The 23,389-nt window shown below is 43.4% G+C and overlaps 1 protein-coding gene across 1 annotated transcript in view; it reads right to left on the bottom strand.

Moving 5' to 3' along the window:
• The window catches only part of LOC111653577 (glutamate receptor 4-like), a 105,783-nt gene that overhangs the window by 33,369 nt on the left and 49,025 nt on the right, over nucleotides 1–23,389 (bottom strand). The window contains exons 4-9 of the mRNA XM_087173456.1: nucleotides 15,002–15,186; nucleotides 11,081–11,134; nucleotides 9,316–9,474; nucleotides 4,867–5,034; nucleotides 2,723–2,827; nucleotides 1,244–1,354 (exon numbers count right to left, since the gene is read on the bottom strand). Of these exons, the coding sequence (XP_087029582.1) occupies nucleotides 1,244–1,354; nucleotides 2,723–2,827; nucleotides 4,867–5,034; nucleotides 9,316–9,474; nucleotides 11,081–11,134; nucleotides 15,002–15,186 (782 nt within the window). The remainder of the gene's footprint in view (nucleotides 1–1,243; nucleotides 1,355–2,722; nucleotides 2,828–4,866; nucleotides 5,035–9,315; nucleotides 9,475–11,080; nucleotides 11,135–15,001; nucleotides 15,187–23,389) is intronic.

Here is a 23,389-nt window from a genome sequence, read left to right as displayed (position 1 = left end):
AGGGGAGGGGGGGCGGGGGGCGTCCGTTAACATAGTTGCCGTGTCTCTCCGCTCGCCCAGTGTCTTTAGGGCTTCATTTTGGCTCGGGTTGTTGTGTCCGTCACTCTGCCAATAAGGGCTTTCATATCCTGCTTGCATCCAACTGGGGCTCAGTTTCTTAAAATGGGGTTCCTCATCAGGGGCTGAAAAGAGGGAGGATTGTGCTGAGCTGTGTGACTCTCCATTCCCACCTCCTTCCCTCCTCCACTCCGCTTGCTACATGTACGCTCAACATCTGGCTGGCTTTTACTCAAGTCAGCCATGTCAAGAGTCACTGTTACAGCCAGAGATTCACATGCCATGCAAAGGCCATTCACTTCTATCATGTGTAAAAAAATAAAATAAAAATAAAAAAAATGCTTTGATTGGCTTTTGTAGCTGTTATGAACTCTTTCATCAAGCCTCAGTTAACGGCGGCTGGTTGTGGAGCTGTTTGGCTGCTTCTTGAGATGTTTATTGGTGCGATAAAAGAAAATCTAAGTGACGGCAGTTAGTCCTGGAGGTGCATGATGTTTTATTGATGTTTCTATTGGAGTAATAAAAATAAATCCCATTTCTTTAAGGGTTTCTTCACTGAAAATGTGCTGTTGTAACAAAGCTTGTGATCCCTGAATTTTAGTCAGTCATAGCACACGACATAAGGTGGAATAAAAGTGCTAAATTCTGGGCATTGCACTGAAATATGTATATCTACTTTAAGTGTGTCTACGTCAATGTTAAGATACAGCATCAAACAAGAAAAGTTACCCAAGAACACGAAGTTCATGACAAATAGATGCTAATAATGTTAGAGGTGAAAAACAGGGAGTAGAGAAGTAACACTTGTAAAGAGCCTCAGGAAAAGCTGAAGCACTTAACAAGGAAAAGACGGTGAAGCACAACAGCGCAGCTGACCCCCCCCACACTTTCCTGTCACACTGGCCGGTGTCGGAGATCTGAATGCAGGGTTTGATGTCGGGAGGCAGGATGTAAGATGTGTAGCCGCTGAACCTCAGGCTCCTGACTCTGCATATCCCTCAGCTATTATGTTCAGTGTCATCTGCAGCAGCGCCACATAATAAAGTCTCCTGGCATTACAAATTGCTAAGAATATGAGTGCATGCCTGAGTGTGTGTGTGTGTGTGTGTGTGTGTGTGTGTGTGTGTGTGTGTGTGTGTGTGCGTGTGTGTGTGCGTGTGTTGGCGAGCGCATGCCGGTCTCTTACCATGATGGTAGTAACTACAACTGTGCGGTTCTCTATGCCAGAAGTGTCATTTGGAAGCAGCGGAGAGTCCTGGATCAGCACCAGTTTGTCTGCGTCGTTCCAGTAACCGATCTGCCGGGAAAAAGAAAATATGTGCATCTATACCACAGCGGGCACGAGTTCAACTGTGTGTGTGTGTAATACACTGTATAACTACACATGCACAACAGAGGTCTTTGTCCGACATGGAGGAAAGCCTCTGAGTGTCTCTGCCTTCGTCACCATGGCGCAGACAGTTATCATGATCAGTGAAAAGGGCCAGAATCGGTGTCATCATGTGACCGACTGAGCGAACGAACTTTTATTTTCAAACACTAATTCCCTGTTTTTATTATTTATTAATTTAGTCAATAAAACTGTATAAGTTCATAAACACCATCACCATCAAATCGTGCTGTGTTCGAAGACGGTAAATGGTGTGATTTATTGCGTGGGGTCAGCTGATACGCCTTCATACAAGATCGATGTCGTGCTGCTTCTTTTTCTCTAAAGCTCATTCCCGTTCAGCGGACATCACTGTCGCCTTCCACGAGACCTTCAGGGTCAGACTGACTGACTGGAACTGACAGACATGATCTGTGGTCGTCATGATATGAACATCTTCTGACAAAAAAAGGGGATGTGGAGACGAGGTACCCGACGCCGGCCGCCAGCGTTTTTTAAAATAAAAAGCCAATACGTATCTGCAAACCAATACTGTGTCAAACTGATGTATTGATCTTATTACAGACATGAGCTTCGACCGCAACCATAAGCAGCTATAAGTCAGCCAGTGGAGTGGAGATGCTGAGCGAGCCAGCTGGCTGCTGGTTGGCCCGCTGCTGGTGGCGAGCCAGAGGGGGAACGAGGAGCCGTGATTGGCTGATATCGCCTGTGTGCCGGGGCATCAGGATGATTGAGGAACATGGAAAATGTAGGAGAGAGGCTGTGACCCAAACACACACAACCACACACACACACACACACACACACAAACAACCACACACACACACACACACCGTGTCCTGATAGGACCTGCAATGTGAGCAGGAGGACAGGCCAAAGCGGCTTTTGATTGATGGGAACTCCTCTGTGCTTCCTCACCCCCGCCGCCCCTCCTCCTCCTCTACCTTGATTGTTCTCCATTTCATTTCACCCTCTCGCCATCACTCTCACAAGTGCTCTCTCTCCCACTCTCTTTTTCCCATTTTCCCCAAGTTTCATCTTCAGACATCCATCCCGTCATATCAGAAGCAGAGATGCTGGAAGCCTACTTATGATAATAGAAAACGCCGCACTACAACACCGTATCGTCCCCAGCCCCCCAGACACTTCACATGACAGCAGTCTGCACATATCTCTAACCATACAGAGTGTGTGTGTAAACATACAGCATTACTGCCTTTACAAATATGTATCCATAACAGCACAAATGAAAAGGAGTGTGGTGTGATGTTTTACCCGTCTGGGTCCATTATTCTTCAGCTCAAACACGTCCATAGTGTAGTTAACCCTGCGGCCATAGTGGTCAAACTGGACATTACCTGTTAATCCCTGCAGCCGGACCTGCACACAGAGGACAACACAGAGAGGAACACACACCGTGACATGAAATGACACCGCTGACAACAGCAGGCAAAGAGTCTTCATGTATTATACAGAAAGGTGGAAGAGAAAACTGCAGCGTCTGAAGGTCATTCTTCTACCAGAGAATGTCGCCGTGATAATTTAAACGCAGAGTTTGTAGCTTCTGTTGCTCAATCAAAACAATCGGATGACGTCGTGAAAAACAGCGTGGGATCATGCGAGGAGTTGTCTTCACCACCATTGATGTAAGCTTCTCCTCGTTTGGATTCCCGCAGTGTCAGTTGTTCAGGAGGTTTTTTTTTTTTTTTTTACCGGGAGCTGAATTATCCGCAGAGGTCTCCCTCCTCTCCACAACAAACAGACCTGGTGATTATAATAGTTAAAATACTGAATGAAGCAGTTTCACATTTAAATTCAGTGTTTCACCGACGCTGTGTGGCGGACACGAGACGTCAGGGAAGGGTCGGGAGCTCAGATTGATGCCGACCTTTGTTTTGATTGTTTCTTTAATAACTTATGAACCAGACGCTCAGGAGGTTTTTACCAGCAGCTGAATTCTCCGCAGAGGTTTCCTCCTCTCCATGACAAACAGACCAGGGGATTAAAAACCAGTAGAAACAACGAATAAAGCAGTTTCACATTAAAAATCAGTTCTGAGTTTCTGGCAGACAACCACAACGCTGTCACATGCACATAGAGGATATGATGTCATTGACAGGCGACCAAATGAAACGGAGCGTCACCATAATTAAAATCACAAATTTCTCTGGTATGACAATTGATGGAAACATTTGGGATGATGTAAGTACACAACTAAAAAAATATATAACATAGATCCAGTCATTTTTAAAAGAAAGTTAAAAGAAAAGTTACATATTTTAAGTTGGGGAAATTGATGTAATAAGCAGATGAAACACTGTTTTTAAAAAAAAAAAAAAAAATCTAATAGTTAATATAATAGTTAATAGTTTAAAGTAAATTTAACACTTGAGGCATTACATTTTGGAACTAAGCTCTCCTCCGAGTGCAGCTTCATTAATACTACTGTGTTAAGAGGTTGTGCCGCACTTACAGAAGCTACGTCAATAGTTTCCGTAGCTACACACATACATACACACACACACACACACACACACACACACACACACACACACACCTCTTCAATAATGTAACTACATGCGGGGGCTACGATGGCTGTGGGCTCTGTGCGTGACTGCTGGTGTTTCCTCCTACAGGTTTCTGACGCCCGTGGAGATCGTGAAAGATCAGAGCGAATACAACATGAAGCAAGTTGAAAAAAAAAAAGACTCTGTTATCTTCTTCTTTTCGATAACACCCCCCCCCATTAGTGAATGAAAGAAAATAAATGCAACAGATGCACAGAATCGCCCCGTATTCAGTAATAAAACAACAGTCGCCCGATCAGAGGGAAAACAAAGGAATGTAAACTCAGTTATTGAGGATGATACGGCCTGATTGTGTTTATTACATCCGTCTGGAGCTGTGGTGGCGCTCGCAATCCAATGCTGAACTGTAATTGGTTTGGGATTCCTATTAACCCCTTGTGTCAACTGTAAATGTAGCTTGAGATGAGAAGATCATTGTCAGTATCATGTCCATGCATTAAGAGGATGTATTTTAGCATAGAGGCTGAGAGCGGGGGAAACAGCTAGCCTGCTTACACTCCTACCAGCATCTTCAAACCTCATTAACGACCAGGCTACATTTCATTTACTGAAGCTGTTCTCGAACTGAAATATAAAAATTACAAATTGTGGTTTTATTGGGAGCCGTATGCTGTAACTATTTCAAGAAAAATGTTTTTTTTCTGAGTCGTACAACAACAGTTTCTGCAAGTGAAGGAAAAGAAAGGCAGCTGTGAAATCTCCAGAGGATGAGATTACATCAGTGTGTGATGTCTTATCTTTCAGCAGTCTGAAGCCAGTTTCCAAACACCCTGCATTTCCCCCCCCCCCGAAATCCACCACCTCCCCTCCGCCCCTCCTCCTCTCTCTGACCTGTTTCAGAGTGCGCTCCATGTCGATGCCCTGGTTCCACGGGGCGGCGGGGTTTGCGAGACAGTCGCCGGCGTTCCCCCGCCTGGAAATGTCCACCTTCTGCCTGCGCAGGTTCCTGAAGGCCTCGGCCATCACCATCACCCCGTCGTATGTCAACGCTGACGTGTACTGAGGGACGAAGAGTGGGTGATCAGAGATACAGATGTTACTGTGTGTGAGCACAGCTGGGCTTTGTTCATGGTTCTCCAGCTAAAATACAACTTAACATCACATAAAACCACTGCAGTAGGAGTTATGGTTCGGCTCAGGCCTATTACATTCATCAAAAAGAAATAAAAACCCAGTAGGGATGGAGCATTGTGATTTGTAAATTACAGTCTTTGCAACCTGGAGACCCTCCCTGCTGTTCTGTCTGTTTTGGGTATGTACAGCACTGGGGGACACGCACCAGAAAAAACAAGGTATGAGGCCAATTAAATGCTGATTTAGCTGGACAGGCGAAATGTTCTGCAATATTTGCTGGTCAGATCTCTTTAAAAACAATCTGCGTAAGGCTGCCTCCGAGAGAACGCCGAGTTTCTGCAGGGCCAAGCTGCACGCCGTAATAGCCTGGCTGTTGCAGAGACGCAGCAGTTTTACTCTGCTCATTATTTTTCTGGGAATAGAGAGGAGAGGGCGAGAAGAGAAGAGCATATTCCCCAAAGTGTAAACCTCCCAATTTCCCCTAATCTGTCTTTGACCTGAAGACTCCGTGTTGCCTCTGATTATTTGTGTCTACAAAAATCGCTCTCTCCCTCATGAGCCATGCATTTCCCTAAAACTCACCTCTGGCGCTGCGGACAACTAATTGAGTGAATGACGAAAAGGCAGCAAGATGGAGAGCGAGCGGGGGCAAAGAAAGGAAGAAGGAGAGTGTTTTGTCCAGCCGGGTAGCAGTCTGGCATTAATTATCCCAGCTAGCAGGAGTTCATTAACTTTGCCTCCGGCTGGGGGTGAATCCTATTCATTAGCCCACTACTCACTGTGACATTATGGCTCTCTACGGAGGCTGCCGCACTCTATCCCCCGGTTACTCTTTGACAAGCTGCCCAAAGTAACACACACGTACACGCAACAATGGAGGTGCGTGATAAACTAACTAACAGTCAGGACCATCTTCACAGCGATTCACTCTCACACAAACATGGGACGCTGGCGGGTTCTCTCTGTCCACGGAGCTTCAGAGCAGCGTGACAATCACATGACACGAGTCAGACATCAACCAGTTTCTTTTTCTTCAATGGACATATTGAAAAAAAAATCACAATTTAAGACTCTCTTTTGTTCTCCAAGTGTTACTATTTTTCATAAACACAGCTAGAGAGCTAGCTAGCCATAGCTATGTAGCAAATTGACATCCACCCTCTTAATCCTGCCTGCAAAGCTCTGATTGGTCAATTGTTGCCCCAAACCAGGAAGACAACGTGTTGATGAGAACAACACCACATCACTGAACCACCTGGGAGATGTGGGCGCTGATCAGAGGGGTCATGCTGTTTTGGGAGGTTAAAACTGAGGTTGGACGCCCTCTGCTGGCTGGGAGATGTAACCACTGTTGTAAAGCTGATCCCAGTTCAACTGCTAATGACATGCTGGTGGATTTAAAGGTAGTTGGCTGCATGGGGTTAAAACATGTCTGCCACCAAACCATAGACTGTAAATGAAGATAGATCTAGCTTTGTGAAGAGCGGTTTTCAGAGTGAGCTGCTCCACCGTCACCATCTTGGCAGTGCCTGACTCCGCCTAACTCCCGGCTAATCCAAAAATGGGCAAAGAGGAGGGGCGTGTGTGAAGCCGAGACTTCGGTGAATGTTGGTTTGTGGCAAGCATACGCTCACCCACCTGTCACTCAAAGTGACACGACCTTAATTATGCAGAACTTTAAGCTTTAATAAAAATGTAAACAGGTGAGTTGTATAAAAATTCCCCCCCTGTGCAGTTGTCATGAAGGAGGAAATTAGCTGCAGAGACCATGTTTGTGTGGTTTCTACAACAGGTGGTGAGTATCTTGGCCATTAATTTTAAAAAACAAAACAAATTAAGCCTGGAATAATCATGTGATCTGTATCTGATATTTAAAGTGCACGTTTAAAGCCATTTAAACCTCGGCCTCCTCTTGCTATCTCAAACTCTACAAGATGACATTTGCCTTGGCAAGGGAAAAATAAGTGGAGTCAATAAAGCAGCATGGAGTCTTTGAACTACGAAGTTCAAGATCAGGGTCACATGACACACCACTGGCTTGATTACCTTCTTATAGCATGAGAAACTTTAGCTTTAGCAACCCTGCTCGCCCACTTTGCATACTGATATCCAATCACAATGCAGGCAGAAGCAAAATAACAAGAGTGCTTATTAATACCAAGTGTAAATACAAAGATCAGATCAGATGTTGCGATCCAGATAACATATCCAAATACACATTACACGTTAATAACAAGTGTAAATAGGATCTAACATCATTGGGACTCCAGGTCTGCTGTCATACATAGCACAGGAATGTCTTGTGGGTTCACTTCCTGCTGATTCTTGGACCTTTTAAACACATCGCGGCATCGCATTAGTCTTTGCAAAGTGAGTAAACATGCCAGAAGAAGACCCAACTCACCGGCCATGTTAATGCATTAGGCTGTGGACAAACTTAGTGGGGAGCAGGGTAATTTAGTGTGAGTGGATTTCCAGGAGAGAGAGCAATTTATCAAGGAGTGGAGTGGGGATAAACATGTGCGCACACACACACACACACACACACACACACACACACACACACACACACACACACACACACACACACACATAATGTCATTTGATATCGTGCTGTGGTGTAAACTTTTGATTTGAACCACCCCTAACCATCACACACACACGCACACGCACTCTGCTTGACTCACACCGTTTCCACTCCACTTCATCTGGATTTTAAATAGAAATCTTTGTCGGACACACAGATTTGCTGGAGGGGAGGAGGTTTGCTGACCGCCGTGGCGTGATGCCTTCTTGCCCCAGTGCCATTTGCAATCTGCGTGGCTGAAAAGAATGTAAAGTGGGTCAGTCTGTCACATCGCTGCGTATGACGGCGGTGGACGAGGTGGAGCGGACTCCTGCTCCTCATACGTAGACGCTCACGGACACCTTTTAATCACGGCTGCTGTTTGTTAGCTTTTGCGTCACGTAGACGTCTCTGGTATATTTCTGTCTCAGTGTTTCTGCTGCTGATGTTCTGCACACCTTGCAAACACGCTGCTATATAATCATACACTCTTCATCTTATCTGGCACTGTGCTTACTTATAGTTTCTCAGCCACCCTAAAGGGATGATGAAGAGACCGAGGTTCTGCATTTTTTTTAGCCTACTACTCGTAAATAGCATGAGATGTACTTGCCCGTGCTCACACATTTCATACCAACCCAAGCAAGCAGAATTAAAATAATCAAAGCATACAGAATAAAAAAAATTACAAATATAATTCAGTTTTAATATATTTAGTTTTAACCTTTGGAACCAGTATCCCTGCACCAGCCGACCTGATCCGTCTACAAGCCTCATACTGGTTCAGCAGGTCGGACCTGAGCCGTGCAGTGATTTATGGGCCAGTCGTAGGATTTTAAAGTTAATTCTTTGAGAGACTGGTGACGAATGAAGTGATCTGAGAGCTGGAGTTGGGAGCTGAGCTTTTTGTTACAACCCTCAGACAGACCTGTAAACTGCACCACTGCAGTGGTCCGGCCTGCAAGAGATAAACACATGTGCAAGTTTCTCTCGAGCTTTTTGACATCAAGTCTCTGACTGAAGGTCGATTTTATTATTGATTTAATGTGACTGCTGAAATTCAGGTTTGAATCTGAGATAACACCAAAGGTTTCCTAGCTTGATTTTTACTTTTCAGTGAGCGCTGACTTTTGAGTCTTTCTTCCTCGGCTTCAAAGACAATAACTTCAGTTTTGTCCTTTGTTTAACTGAAGGAGATTCTGGAGCATCCAGCTACTCATTTATTTTACCAGGGGATCTAATGAGCCGTAGTTGTTTGGTGACACAGCCCAACAGGTAGCTGTTGGATTCAGTTCATTTCACCACAGTCTGAAAAATCAAACTGCAGAAACATTTGAAACTTGCTTTAAATCTCACATCTGAGACTTCACAGTTGGCTTCTGAACACCAACTTTTTTTGATGTGAGAAGGAAAGAATCCTTTGTAAAAATCTTTTTTTTTTTGCTTTATATGTGTTTTGTGGATTTGATTTTGTGACAGCATAGCTCGCCAGTTCCTCCGAATCCACCACCAACGAGTCTTCAGGAGAGTCTTTACACACAGCTCGAGTACCACATCACCAAAAACAAAAACAAAACAAGATAAATGTTGCGTTGCACCGCTGGTCTGATCTGTTTTCATCTGACTTTGACAGGTCATACCTTGGGTGGGGCGTCCGAGCCGGGATACTCCCTCTGATCCAGCTTGTTCCAGCGCTGCATCAGTTTGATGACCATGGGGTTGCTGAAGTCGACCAGCTGGAAGCCCGTCACGTTGGCTCCACCGTGCATGAAGCGCTCCAGGTTTATGTCCTTAAAACCCTTCAGGGGCAGAGAGGGGAGAGAGCGGTCATGGTCTGAATCCAGAGATGGAGAGAAGTTACAGAATTTACAATGAAGTGCAGCAGCTACTTTGATTTACATTTTAGGAGCAGCCGCCACTGAACTACAGCACATTTATTTACTGTACATGCAATGTCCTGTCTCCATACATCATATATATATATATACCTCTGCACACTATACTGTAGATATATAACATAGTTTTTATTGCACTAGGACCATCGGCCAAATTCTTATCAAAATGTGTCAGTTATTTATTACATGTACGTGTTGTTATTGTTACTGTCTTTCTCATTTTAATATTACAGGTTTTATTTTTGCACCATTATTTATTGCTTTGTACGTTGTATCGCTGTGTATTTTTGTGTTTTGTTGCCCCCTGGGGACAAATAAAGTTTATTAAATTGAATTGAATTGAATGAGTTTGTGTCTAAATGCTTCTTAGTCCTGATCTTCAGTTTTCTATGGATGAAAGTTCAAGTTCCTGATTGCATATTTAGTATTTTCTGATCAGGTTCCTGAGGAGAGTGACATCAATAATTGATGCAAAATGTGTTTATAAAGCAGATTCTGCTGCTTTTCATCATATAACAGATGGAGGTGGAGGGATAAATAAAAGAGGGGAAGGTTGATGTGAAAAGAAACTTTTATTATTTAGTGTAGAAATTATTTTCATTCTCAATTAATCGTAAATCATCAATTAGTCTTTAAAAACACGTCCATCCCAATTTCCCAGAGTGCAAAGTGACATACTGAAATTGTTTGATTTGTCGAACTGATGGTGCAAAAATCCCAAAGAGTTTACTGTAACTTAACCACAAGAAAAGCTGATTTCAGTTTATTTTCAGCCTGCCTCTAGTGACATAAGCAACCGAATACTCAACTGTGAAATTCATCCACTACTGAACACGTCAAGATCGGCTCCAGACATGTTTCAGGACATGAAAAAATACTCTGCTTGGAATTATAATTAGATTTTTCCACCAAAAAAGATTAATGACATGGTTAAAATTCACTGACTAATGTCTCCTGCTTCCACTCTCTGTGTATGTGCACTGCAGACTTTAAGTTTCCACGTCACACATTAAGTGTAAGTCACACACTGGACCGTGAAGTAACAATAAGAGAAACACTAAAATGTTGCTTTAACGTCTATCAGGTGAAGTTTTTTTTTTTTATCTGAGGTTGTGACCACAGAAGGAAAATATCAGGTTTTTGAAATTGCACAATTTGAAATGAACCATCAAGGTGAAATGTTGCAGTGGTGCTTAAATCTAACTCTGGTGTCCTGTACTCTGTGGCCGTTAGATTTCACAGTCAGGTATTCTGTCGCTTATACACTTCAAACTATTACAGCCTGTATTTGCTCTCCATGTGGGTGATGCCAGTGTTGGCGGTGTGGTTGGGTAAGTGTAGTCTGCTCCCACAGCCAGGCCACAGTCTACAGATCAATAACACAACATTGTCTGAACAAAGGTCTGTGAAGGCGAGAGAGAGAGAGAGAGAGAGAGATGGGGTGAAGACAGACAATGATGAAAAGAAAGACAGGAGGACACCATGTGAAGAGGTTGTGATTTTCTCTCACCAGGTTGGCCATGATGTAATGGTAGCCTTTGACGTGTTTCCCGACGCTGACGATCTGCGAGGAGGCGGAGCAAAGATCAACGTTAATCTGACTGGATCACAGCACAGCACACGTTAATTACTTGAAATGATGCGTATGGCAGGCGAGCGTGCGCGTCCTGACACGGTGGGACCGTCAGGGTTTAATCTGTAGAAGATCGGACGTCCAAACAAATGAACAGGCGGTCGTGTCAGCGTCTCACTGAGGAGGTAAACACTTCACGCTTTCAGGGACACGACAATGCTTCTCGACACTCCTGCACAACACACACACACACACACACACAAGTACGAGAACAGAGCTGCATCACGGTGATATAAACTGATTTTGAAAGCTGACATCTGCCGGGAAATCCCACTGGACATCCGGTTAATAAGGGCATGAATTAATCCTAAAAAAAAATAAAACAATCCCTCAGAAAAAAGGCTTGGATTGATTTCAGTTCCCCAACAGCTTCACTGATGTGAAGACCTGAGCATCAGGTTGTGTCAGTGTCAGTGTCGCTCACAGCTGCAATATCCAAGATTAAAACAGAAGCAAAAATAACAAAACACACCCGTTATATCAATCTGAAGCACATCATGAAACCTGTAGGGGAGATCAGCATCCACTACTGAGAGGCTGGAGATTCAGTGCGTTAATTAGCTCATATTAAAGAGTCGGTTTATCCAACAGTTTTCATTGGGACTGCCGCTTCAGTCGAAAGTAGCTCCAATCAAAAACCCATTCACCGTGACGTCTGTGGAGGAGTAAGGATGATTTAGTTTTTTTTAATTCTGGTGCTGCGTTTAGGGTCTGGAACTTAAAACTGAAAGAGACATAAAAATCAAAAAGGTGTGAAGTTACCTCGAAGGACGTGTTGACTTCTTTACCTGCTCTATTGTCACAAAGCAAATACAGGTTGTAGTTTACTGACCATCGTATACTGCATCATTTGTGGTTGTTAAAATCCACAAACTTCAACTACTTTCAGACATGGAATTCATCCGTGTGTCTGTCGGTGAGGAAATGTTCCATAATGGTCTTTTTCAGACGTGACGGGACCTTTACAGGGGGAAAACAACGCAGAGGAAGGTTTAGAGGTTTAATGACTAACAGGAAAAGTGAGTGTTTTCTCTTCCTCTCGGTGGCTGATGGATTTTAAATCTTAATAAATGCCTAACGCGAGAGCGAGGGACACTTGCACTGCAGTTATCGCAGTGAATCACCAAACAAATATCATCAGACAGAGATTCTGCTGCCTGTTTTTATAATATCCAGCAGTGCACAGGCCTTGAATGGCTCATTTGATTCTGTGCAGCTGGCGTGGATGAAAATTGAAAATTAAAGGAGGAGAGTGCCGGAATGATCATTATTATGGTCGTACCAGTTTTCATTTTGGTTTGGTTTTGCTTTTACCTCCTTTACTCCGCACTGTGAGAAGAATCTCCTCAGAAGCTTCAAACTGGCTCTTTCACAGTGTTTCATGGATTAAAAAACTCATATTGTTGATGACATTCAATTCAGCCTCAGACAACGACCGGTGTGTGGGATTCAGGGGGAGCTATTGGCAGAAATGGAATATAGTATTTATAATCATGTTTTCATCAGTGTATAATAACCTGTTAGCCTTAAATGAGTCCTTCATATCTATGTTTTTAGCAGAGTCCGCCATGTTGCACTTCCACGTTTCTACAGTAGCCCTGAATGGACAAACTAAGCACTGAATCTGGAGAGCAGGGTTTTCATGCCAGCAGTTCTTCTTCATGCTTGGAAAGGGAGACGGGGTGAAGGGAGGGGGTGAGGGGAGGGGGATTCAGTTGGTTGCAATCTGCAACCTCACCACTAGATGCCACTAAATCCTCCACACTGGCCCTTTAAAGTAAAAGTGGCTTGTTATTATGTTAAGATACATTTAAGGCTGAAACAGAAACTGTAGTTCACTTTGACCTCTCCTGGACTTTTTTTTATTTTTAATTGTAATTTTAACTTTAAACCTGTAAGTCTTCATTCCTTTGTTAATTAGCAGCTATGACACAGTTTGCACAACTTGCAAATTAGCTGTCAGCAAACTACATTCCCATGTGTAAACGAAACAGGTTTGCATTCAGATACTTCACGCTCCGACATCCAAAGTAACGCCTGGTTGCTTTATAGGCCCTGATATGTTCTGATGGCGCAGTGAATAAGCAGCTAATGAAGCAGTTATGAATTCAAATCCTTGTCCTGGATCAGAATTATTTGGCACCATGTAAATATGAACAGGGAGACGGTTGGAACGAACACAGGATAAAATAGATGTTTGCATCTTTGGCAGCATTTCTGACCACCGCTGCACAAAACAGTGCATCATCCCACAAGCTCTAAATCTGACAGAGTCCATCACGTCTACTTGAGAGATGTTCTGTGTACTGGCATCAAGCGAGGATGGAGCGGGATGTCTGCTGCTCTGCGGGGGAAAGGGATTTACACACACAAACACACACACACATCCGCGACGTAAAATGTTAGAACTATGACAGATGTCAGAGTGGAGATTTCCTGAATAATTGAACAATTACAGAGACACCAGTAGCTCCAGGGAAAGATGGAGGGATGAAGGGATGAAGAGGAGCGGGAGGAGGAGGAGGAGGAGGAGGAAGACGCACAACATATTCTGAGTGTGTTTATGCCAAATAACACCACCGGAGATCAGAACAGACTGTTTTGAGTTCAAAACTTTTCTAATTAGCACAAACATTCAAAAAAACAGTGAAACAAACATTGAGTGTGAAGCACTAACTCATAATGAGAAATCAGTGATGTAGGCGCCATCATAAGCAACAGGAATAAAACTACAAAAATAACTCTACAGATCAAAAAAATTTCAAACAAAAACTACATCTTGGGTTGTGTCCAACAGTGGTTCTCAAACGTTCCCACTTCACGGATCCTAAAGTGACACAAATTAGAGCACGGACCCTCATTTAAAGAGATTTTGTCTTATGTCCTCCTCCGCTTTTGCTTTTAGATGTTTTATTACAGAAAGCGTTTGAAACCCGTGACATAAAAAGTCATACGCTCTGTCATTATGTTGCTTATGGATGGAAATTTAAATGAAAATAATTTACTCCTCTTTTGACTGGGACCCCCATGAACCCCTCAAGGACCCTTGGGGGTCCCCGGACCCCACTTTGAGAACCGCTGGTTCACAACATGTATGATCATTTCACCGCTTACTTGTTGCCCCACATGTTCGGAGATCTCAGCACTTCACTTTGGTGGGTACGTTTTTGTTTTTGTTTTGTTTTTTAGCATCGATAGGAACAATGGCAGTGACCTTCAAAATAAAATGCAAGTTATAATAATCCATAGTCTTCCTTTAATGTCTCAGGTGACTCGTCCTTTACCAGCCAGCCATACTACAAATTTACAATTCTCACTTCATTGCTGAATCGTCTCAGCCGTATGGAATAGACCATTAAACGCCATTACCATTAGCACTCCACATGTTGGGTAGCTGACACATAATACTGGGCTTTTTATGGCCTCGCTTAGTTGGCAAGCTAACAAACCAATGAAGCCAAAAACCCAGATCAGCCAACACAAATCTACTTTATGAGGATGTTTCTGCCTGGACCTACAGTCCACAAAGCACCGTGTAAAGTCCGCCGCGCTCTCAGCCAGGTGGCAATCATTACGCTGCCACTTTGGAGCTTCTATGCTGTTGCCCTGTTCACACCCTGTGAAATCACGTTAAAAGCTGAAATCTTCTACTTCTTTTAGGTGAAATATTGCACCTTTATTTCATCCGCAGTGTCGCTGCATTAACATTAACATTAAGACTTGCATGTTTGTCGGTCTGATAGCTCTGGGAAGATCTTAACTGAAATAATGAAAATGCTGATGTCACGGTGGCATCACCTGTTCCAGCATGTTCTGCAGTCTTTCGGCCTCGAGGTCGATCACAAACTTCTTCTCCTGCCTCCGGTCCAGATCCTCCAACAGTCGTCGGTAGTTGGCGTCGTTGAAGTTCTCCACGCAGATGGCGCTGACCTGCCAGTTGTTCTGTCCCGCCTTCTCCATGATGGCCTGCAGGATGGCGTATCCTGTAACAGTCAGACACACGGGACAGGACACGTCAAGGGAAGGAGGGGGAACGGCTTCATTTAGTACAACACACAGGAATCTGTATCTGGTTTCAATGGTTTCAATGTTAATCATTTAATGGAAACTAATGTTCCATTCATGTGCTGTCCACCGGTGCGGTAAAGACCGGCTCACTCCCGATGATCGTTATCTTTGTTTACTTAGTGTTGTCTTTGGCCGTCTCCACCTCGTCCACAGAAACAAACAGACAGGTGAACACGCCAATTTTCTACTGAATGCGGTGGATGTTTCCCCTGAAAACGAAAGAAAGAAAAACAGCTTCTCTTTACTTGAGCCCAATAATTACCTCTGTTAACAACAGCCAGGTATTTCTAGGAAGTGCGTCCATATTGGACGGTTCAACACCTCACAATCTACAATCAATGTCAGTGCAGGAAGCAGTGTCTTCTTTACGTGCAGAGGTAAAGTAAGGAAACCCTGTGGCACAGACCATTAAAAACAAAATAGTGATGGTTAAGATTGTTGTGTATTTAGTCCTGTTTGTTTGTTAGTTTGCAAGATATCACAAACACAAGACGACAAATATCAATAAAGTTTTATTTTGTGAGCTTTGTCACATGCCAACAAACAAGTATGGAATAACAAGCATTTTTTTTTTCTGTACATCTCACTCTAGTTTCCTGAATTTCTTTAAGGAGTTTTCTAGCAAACAGTTTTTCACTCAGTATTCATGGTGTGTCTCTTTGTGGCCTCACAGATGGGTTGAATGACTTTTTCTTCGCCATAAAACATTTGTGAAACTGTTTTGAAAATATTTTACATATCCCATGTATCCCCCGGTTATCATTGTATTTTTTTTGATACGCATTCAAACGATGTAAACATTTTCTATTACCACAGTAACAGTATGTGCTTTCTGAATGCTTTTTTTTCCACTGCTCCGGTGTTACAGCTTCTGAATATGTTTGCTGGTTAAACTGAGGCTGATATTGTCCTGGCTGAAATATACCACATTGGGCGAAACACACTGCTCATAATTGCTGGTTGAAATAGCGAACTGGCGTCAGTTGACACAACACGCCTGGCAAGACTAACTCTTTCCCATTGTAAAGGAACTGCACTCATGCAAACTCCTCTAAAGCTTTTATTCTTTTCCAACCGGATCCTGGCGGTTGGTCCAGTCAGGGAAACAGGCTCATCTCCACGAGTTGGATGTGCCACTCGACTCTAGTGGGGGGGGGGGGGGGGGGGGCTCTCTGTCAGGTTTGTGTATAAAGAAGATGAGTGTCAGAGAGGAAACTAGGGAGCTGTGAGGGCGGCTGTTCTCCAGCAGGAACAGATGTCCCCCTTAAACGGCCCCTCCTGGTGGCCATCACAATCTGGCAACCCGTCTCCCTTTGCTCCCAATTAGTGGATTAACCTGTGCTCTGGCAACCTGGCTCCCTCTCCACCTCCTCGATCCCCTCCCCAGCCCCTTGCTCCCCATTAGAGGCATGTCGGTGCCAAGAGGGACTGCTGGTTGAGGCGACACACGCGCACACACACACACACACACACACAGAGACACACACACACACACACACACGCACACACGCATGTACTGTATCATGTGAGGATGCCTTCAGTTACTCCTACAGGAAGAAGCCACACTTCCCCATATGGTCCAGACTTACTGCTCTGCAAACAGGAAGTGATTTTACATGATTGGTTAATGATGTTCAACTTACGCCGAGCATAAATTCTTATTATTAATTCATATCCTTGCTTATTTTCTCCTTCATCAACTTACATGAAATACCCAGGAAACCCGTGTTCACTGGGTATTTCAACTGGCTGTGGAACAAACAGCTCGGTCTGTTCCATCTGACATGATTTCTCCTCTGGAGTGACTGATATTACTTTCTGAAAGGCAAAAATCTATATTTTTATTGTCCCTGGACTTGGGAACAACTTGTCAATGACGGTGAGGATTTATTTTCCCAGAAGGAAAAAACCAAACCGAAAAAAAACCAACAAAAAAAAACCGACCAGGCCTCCTTTCAAGACATTCAGCGTCTTCAGTTCTCCAGGTGTGAACACGCTTTATTTTCTTATCTTAACATTTACTTTGCAGTGTTTGTGTCTTCCTGCCCAGGGACCGCAGAGTGATAGAAGCTGCTACCTAAATCTGATTCAAAGTGTCTCTTCTTATTGCTTGAGAATAATCTTTAAAGCTTTTGCACATGGCCCCTGACAAATTCCACATAATGAAAAGGACGGAGTGTGTGCAGGGTCGGCCGGGCTGAGCCGCAGACTGGACTAAAAACGACTCCCTGTGGAAGCTGCAGCTACTTTGCAGCTATTGACTGTATTGACTGAAGCTGTTTCAGCTACAAATGAGCAGCTGTTAGTGTGTTGTGGTGGGAAACCGTTCTTTATGTCATTACAGTTGTGTCCTGTTATCCTTTTTTGGTTTTGCGTTGAACTGTATGTTATAGATTTCATCCCAGTTTGACACCAGACTGCAGAGTAAAAGTTTGTCACGAGGAGCTTCGATGATGAATTTCATTCTTTTCAGAAAGTCAAAAATTGTATTAACAATATATTTCGTATCATGTGGCCCCGTCCTCTGTAGTGACTATTGTTCGGCCTGTCAAGCGTCTCGTTCTTGCATTGAAAAATAATCTGTTTATGATAATGGCAGTGGCAGATTTGTCACTTGGAATCGTACAGTCATTTTTGAAACTATTGTTTTTCCATTTCACTCAAATGTAAACAAAAGCAGGCTTCGGATTTATAGCTGACAACTGTGGAGCTTGTTGACAGACACAATGACTGTCACTGACAGTTGTTATTAGCTGTAGCTATGTAGCGTATGCTAATGCTGATGCTGATGCTCCTGATTTTCTTTAGCTGACCTTTAATATTTCCATCTGATTTGTCGAAACCTGTAAAAGGGTTTTAAATATAACAGGCTGAAGTGTGTGATGGCTGCATGAACTTTATGATGCTTAAAGACCAGTGGATGAAATACAGAAGGAGTGCTGTTAGCTAGTTAGCTTTAGTATTACAACAAAGTATTATACATAAAAGTGTAATTAAAATATTATTAATTCTAGCAATAACCCTTGGAGAGAGTTTGGCAAACTTCACTCTAACACAAGTTACTGTCAGACTTTGAAAACCTCTGACAGGAACTAAAACTAATCAAACCACTGACATGTGACTAAAACACACACACAGTAGATCCCTCAGTCAGCACAGAAAGTTGAAGGCATCGTGTCCCACATGTGAAATAGAGGCTGGGAGCCTCACTCACTGTTTGTGATCTTGTCACAAAATTCAAATAAACCTGGCATGAATTCCTGGGTGTTGATGTCGGATCACAGATAAGGAACCAACGTTAAGCTAACTGGCACAGAGTCACACACGAACACATCTGACACTTATCACAATAAAAAAACAACAACAACAACGTTCATCTGAAAATCTGGGACCTGCTCGTAACTTATTTTGGACCAGACATCCCTTCAGTCATGGCCAGAGGATTGTTGAACCCAGGTGACTTCATTTTATTTTTCCTGCTTTAATGTAAGTGCAAATTGATATATGTTCTTTTATTTATTTATTTATTTTCTTTATTTTTATTTGCTTGCTACTGACTGCTTTTGAAAAGATCCCCCATAAGGTGGCCACCCTGTTCTTATTAATGTTATGTGTAATTTTTGTTTTGTCACATGAATATTATTAAATATAATAATAATAATAATAATAATAATAATAATATTTTATTTATTTATAAACAAATAAATAAATAAATAGTGACTAAAACTAGTTTCTATCAAGAGATTAAAACTGAAGCTATACCAAAGTCAGGAGCCAAAATTGACACTGTCCTGCCAGATGTAAATCAGCAGCTGGAGTAAGTTGACTGTACAGTAATTAACAATGATGATGTTGATATTCCATCATGTCCTATGCGCTGCCTGGTCCACACAGTGTACGGACAGGAAGCTGCTGCGGCGGCGGCTGCCCAGGCAAGCACAGCGTGCAAACGGCCAGCTGATTACCAGCTGATAAATGTGTAGCCCCGGGGCTGTATGTGGAGCAGCAGCCAGCCGCAATAAGCATCAGCGTCAAAGACACAGCCACAGGCCAGTGTGCAGACTGACGCTAACGCATGTTGTGCTGATTGGGCCAGAGCCGGACACTAGATGGAAGCAGCTGCAGCGTGTGGAGAGGAAAGCACACAGAGTGCACATCTGGGCTGGGGTGTGCAGTTTGTGCCTCTGCTTCATCTTTACCCTCCACTGTGATGCACATCGTCAGTGTCTGACTGCTGAGCCTCCACCGTCCCTTTTCCTTTCACCTCTTCCTCTCCAGAGAGAGACTTACACTTTTAAAAAGAGCCATTCATCATGGCCTGTACACACTGCTGCTACCAGTCCGTCTGCTTCCTGCTCCCTGCTCTTATTTTCACTTCCTCCTCGACTCCTCTCCTCATTTTTCATGCTCTTTTCTTCTACTTGTTTTCTCTCTTCTCCTATTGTTTTCTCCTCTCTTGTTTATTCTCTTGACTCTCCTCGTATTCCTCTCCCCCTCTTTCTTCTCCTTTCCTCATCTTGTTTCCTCTCCTCTCTCCCATTCCTTCCTCCTTGTTTCCTCCCCTCTTTTCCTCTCTTCTCTTCGTGTTTCCTCTCCTCCCCTCCATTTCCTCTCCTCTTTTTCTACCCCAATCATTTCCTTGTATCACCTATCCCCTCCCTGTTTCCTCCTCTCCTCTTGTCTCATCTCCTCCTCAAAACACTTCCTGGATTAATTTTGTAACTCATGTTATTTGTATTCTGCTCTTTTTTTGCCCTTTTCCTCCTCTCCTTTCATTCTCTCCTTTAAAACATTTCCTGGATTCTTTTTGTATTTTAATCTGTGACCTTTTATTTTTTTCTCTCCTCTGTGTGAATGTGTCTGCATTTGTGAGAAATCTAGGAAAGCTAATGGGAAAAGCACTCACTATAACCACACAGAGGCACACACACACACACACACACACACACACACACACACACACACACACACACACACACACACAGCTACAGTATCCAGCCCCTTATATCTCTGGTGCTTTGATGCAGGGAATCAGACTGGCGCTCATTGACTGAGCTCAGCCATGCGTGGGCTGATTCTACATTATAGTCAATACTGGATGAATGCCTGGTCCTGTGTGTGAAAAAAATCCTCAGGCTAAAGTGCTGCAGCCTGCACCCAAAAGCCTTCTGAAAAGCACCGCTGACGTGCGCACACACACACACGCACACACACACACACACACATTCATACCCTCTAACAAAGACAGAACACCTCATGACAATATTTTAAAATATGCAAGTGCACCTCTTCTGACTGGGCACACTCTTATACCACTACTTGCTTATTATTAAATGACAGAGTGTGTAGTATAAAAAACAACAAGTCTGAGGGCGGCGCCTGAGCTCATACAGTAATAGTGAGTCGTCATTTACACTCTGCCTCTCTAGCCCATTGCAGGAAGAAGGCCTCTTGATTTTTAGGGTTTTGAATTATGTCTGTGCAGAGATTTGTTTTCATGCTGTGCCAAGCAGCAGAACAGATTTCCACTGATCAGCTGAAGCTGGTGGGGGAAATGAATGAGTAAATGACACTCAAGGAAATTGTATAAGACATGAGTAAGACATAATGTGGAGGAGGATGAGAAAAACTGACCAGAAGACTGATTTTCAAAAACAATAAAATTACTAAAAATATGTATGACAACATGAATGTATTCCCCTGGAAAATAACTGACTTTAAATTCTAAACTGTAAAGTAAAAAACTAACAAAATTAGGTATCTACAAGCAAACATAAACTCTTCAAGTAATCAGTATTACATTTCATTCAACCGTAAGTGGCATCACTACCCATGGTTAGTTGTTGCTAAGTTGTATTCAGTGTGTCATAGACTTGACAGCCAGCGTTTCCCCACTGTTAGTATGACAGCGGCTTCCACAGAGCCCACAACATCAGCGATCAGTATGTCAAGACGAGCTGCCGCCTGATTTTCAGCACCACGGACAGAGCTCTCTCTCTCGGAGGGACTGCAGTCTGGATCACAGTTCAGCGGGATTTCACACAGAATGAAAACTTCACATCAGTATCAGGTGTAAACTTTGTCATGTAAGGCTCAACAAGGATAACATTTGCCTCATCTTATTCAGGATCAAATATTAATGACCCCCCCCCGTCCATCTATTAGTCATCTAGTCACGATATGATCCCTCCTCACTTTGCACAGGAATATTGATTGGCTGTCTCCTTATTTATATAACTGCAGGATTAAATAACGTAAGGAGGGGGGTATAGAGGTAGAGCCAGGTAAAATCTTTCATACAGGGTGTGTCCACTGCCTCACATGAGTGACATGTCAGATACAAAATCCACACAGTTTGGTGTTGTGATTACTATTTACCGGAACGCTCGCTCATTCTCTCTTATTTTGTTTTCGCAAAAAGAGAAAAACAATATCCCATTACTCACTGGGCCACAGACAAACCTGTGCTTATACGCTGAGAACTTTGATTTCAAACAGATCATTACAGATTGAATTGTTCTTCTGACACATTTTTCTTTTTCCAGTATCTAAAATTTTCAAATAAAAAGTGACAGCCCAAGCTCTCAGACACAGGAACACAGTGCAGACTAAAGGGCAACACACACTGACACCATTTTTAAAGCATCTCTGCAGAGTTTTAGACATCCATCAGTCATCTGTCTCATGGAACAGATGATATGCTTGTGTTTCTACAAATGTATCGACTCTGACAGGCGTCTGCGTGTCACATCCCAAAACACCACCGCCTCCGTTTCTTTATGTTTGAATTCTCTTGCTCCTGTTTTTCAAACGTTGTGAAGTTGCACTGTGAAACATCGTGACCAGTAACAGTTGAAGGGGATAACACTGATTATCTCGTGACAACGGCGCATGTCAAGGACTGGGATATTTAGACAGCAAGTGAACGGTCGGTTCTTGTAGTCAACATGTTGATGATGCTGGAGGAATAGGAAGGTGTAAAGACCTGAGCCACCAGAACGTTAAGGCCAAACGACCGTGAGCTCGCAACAGGGTGCTGAGGGATCCAGCTTGAAACTTACAGGATTTAAGGAATCTGCTGTGAACATCTTGGCACTAGATTATCATAGGACACCTTCAGAGGTCTTGTAGAGTCCATGCCTACAGCCGACAGCATATTAGACAGGGGCGGACAATGTTTTGTTTCATCTAGAAATATCGATAAAGGTCATGGATATTCTAGGTTTTTATGTTGAAAACAAACTCTCATATTTGTTCAACGAAGCACCAGAAATGGAAGTGAGTTTTTTTTTCTCCATACCTCCTTTTCTTGCATTGAACTGTCGGCGCTCATTGCTGCTCATCGCTACCTCCACCTTCCTTGTTTATCCATCAGCAGGATTACGCAAAAAGTATTGAACCGATTTGCACCAAATTTGGTGGAGGTATGGGACACGGACCAGAGACGAGTCCATTCGATTTTGACGTGGATCCGTAAGATCCAGACAGACATGCGTAGGATTGTTTGGCCTTGGCCGGAGGTACGCGCTCTACTGAGTGCCATTCTAGTTTGAACTTGATTTGGCTTCCTGGAAATCATCCAAGTGTCTACTGTTCCAGAGAATAATTACTGTCTGTTTCAAATCAGGAGGCAAGTATTGAAATATTACATAACATAAAATCAGCTGTATCTGCTGGTCTTGAATCAGTAGTGATGCCAGATTGAGGCGGTCCGGTTGCGTCGTCAGCTCATCTGCAGGGCAGCTCAGTCTTACAGCTGGGAACTTGTCTTTTTTTGGAAGGAACACTTGATCAGATACAAGTGGGTTTTGTTGAGAGGGGAGGAGGCTTTTTATCCAGTCAAGCATGTACAACCTGAGATAAGGGAGGAGGAGGCAGGGAATGAGTTGTTCTGAATGGACGCCACGCTGATACCGACCCCTCTGCAGCCTCTATACATCCAATCTGCTCAAACATTCACCGCAGTCGCCACGGCAGCAGGGAGAAAGAGACAATGAAAACCCATGGCTACCTTCTGGAAAATGTATGAGAGTGAGATGTGGAGATGTGGAGATGTGATCCAAGCAGTAGCCCATATCCATTCTGTCTTGTAATGGAAATGTGACATGGGTGTCATGG

This window comes from Seriola lalandi, unplaced genomic scaffold, assembly GCF_002814215.2.
Source record: "Seriola lalandi dorsalis isolate HSWRI2012SDOR001 ecotype SW California unplaced genomic scaffold, Sedor1 jcf7180002054230, whole genome shotgun sequence".
Lineage (NCBI taxonomy): Eukaryota > Metazoa > Chordata > Actinopteri > Carangiformes > Carangidae > Seriola > Seriola lalandi.
This window is presented reverse-complemented; position numbering and strand designations above follow the sequence as displayed.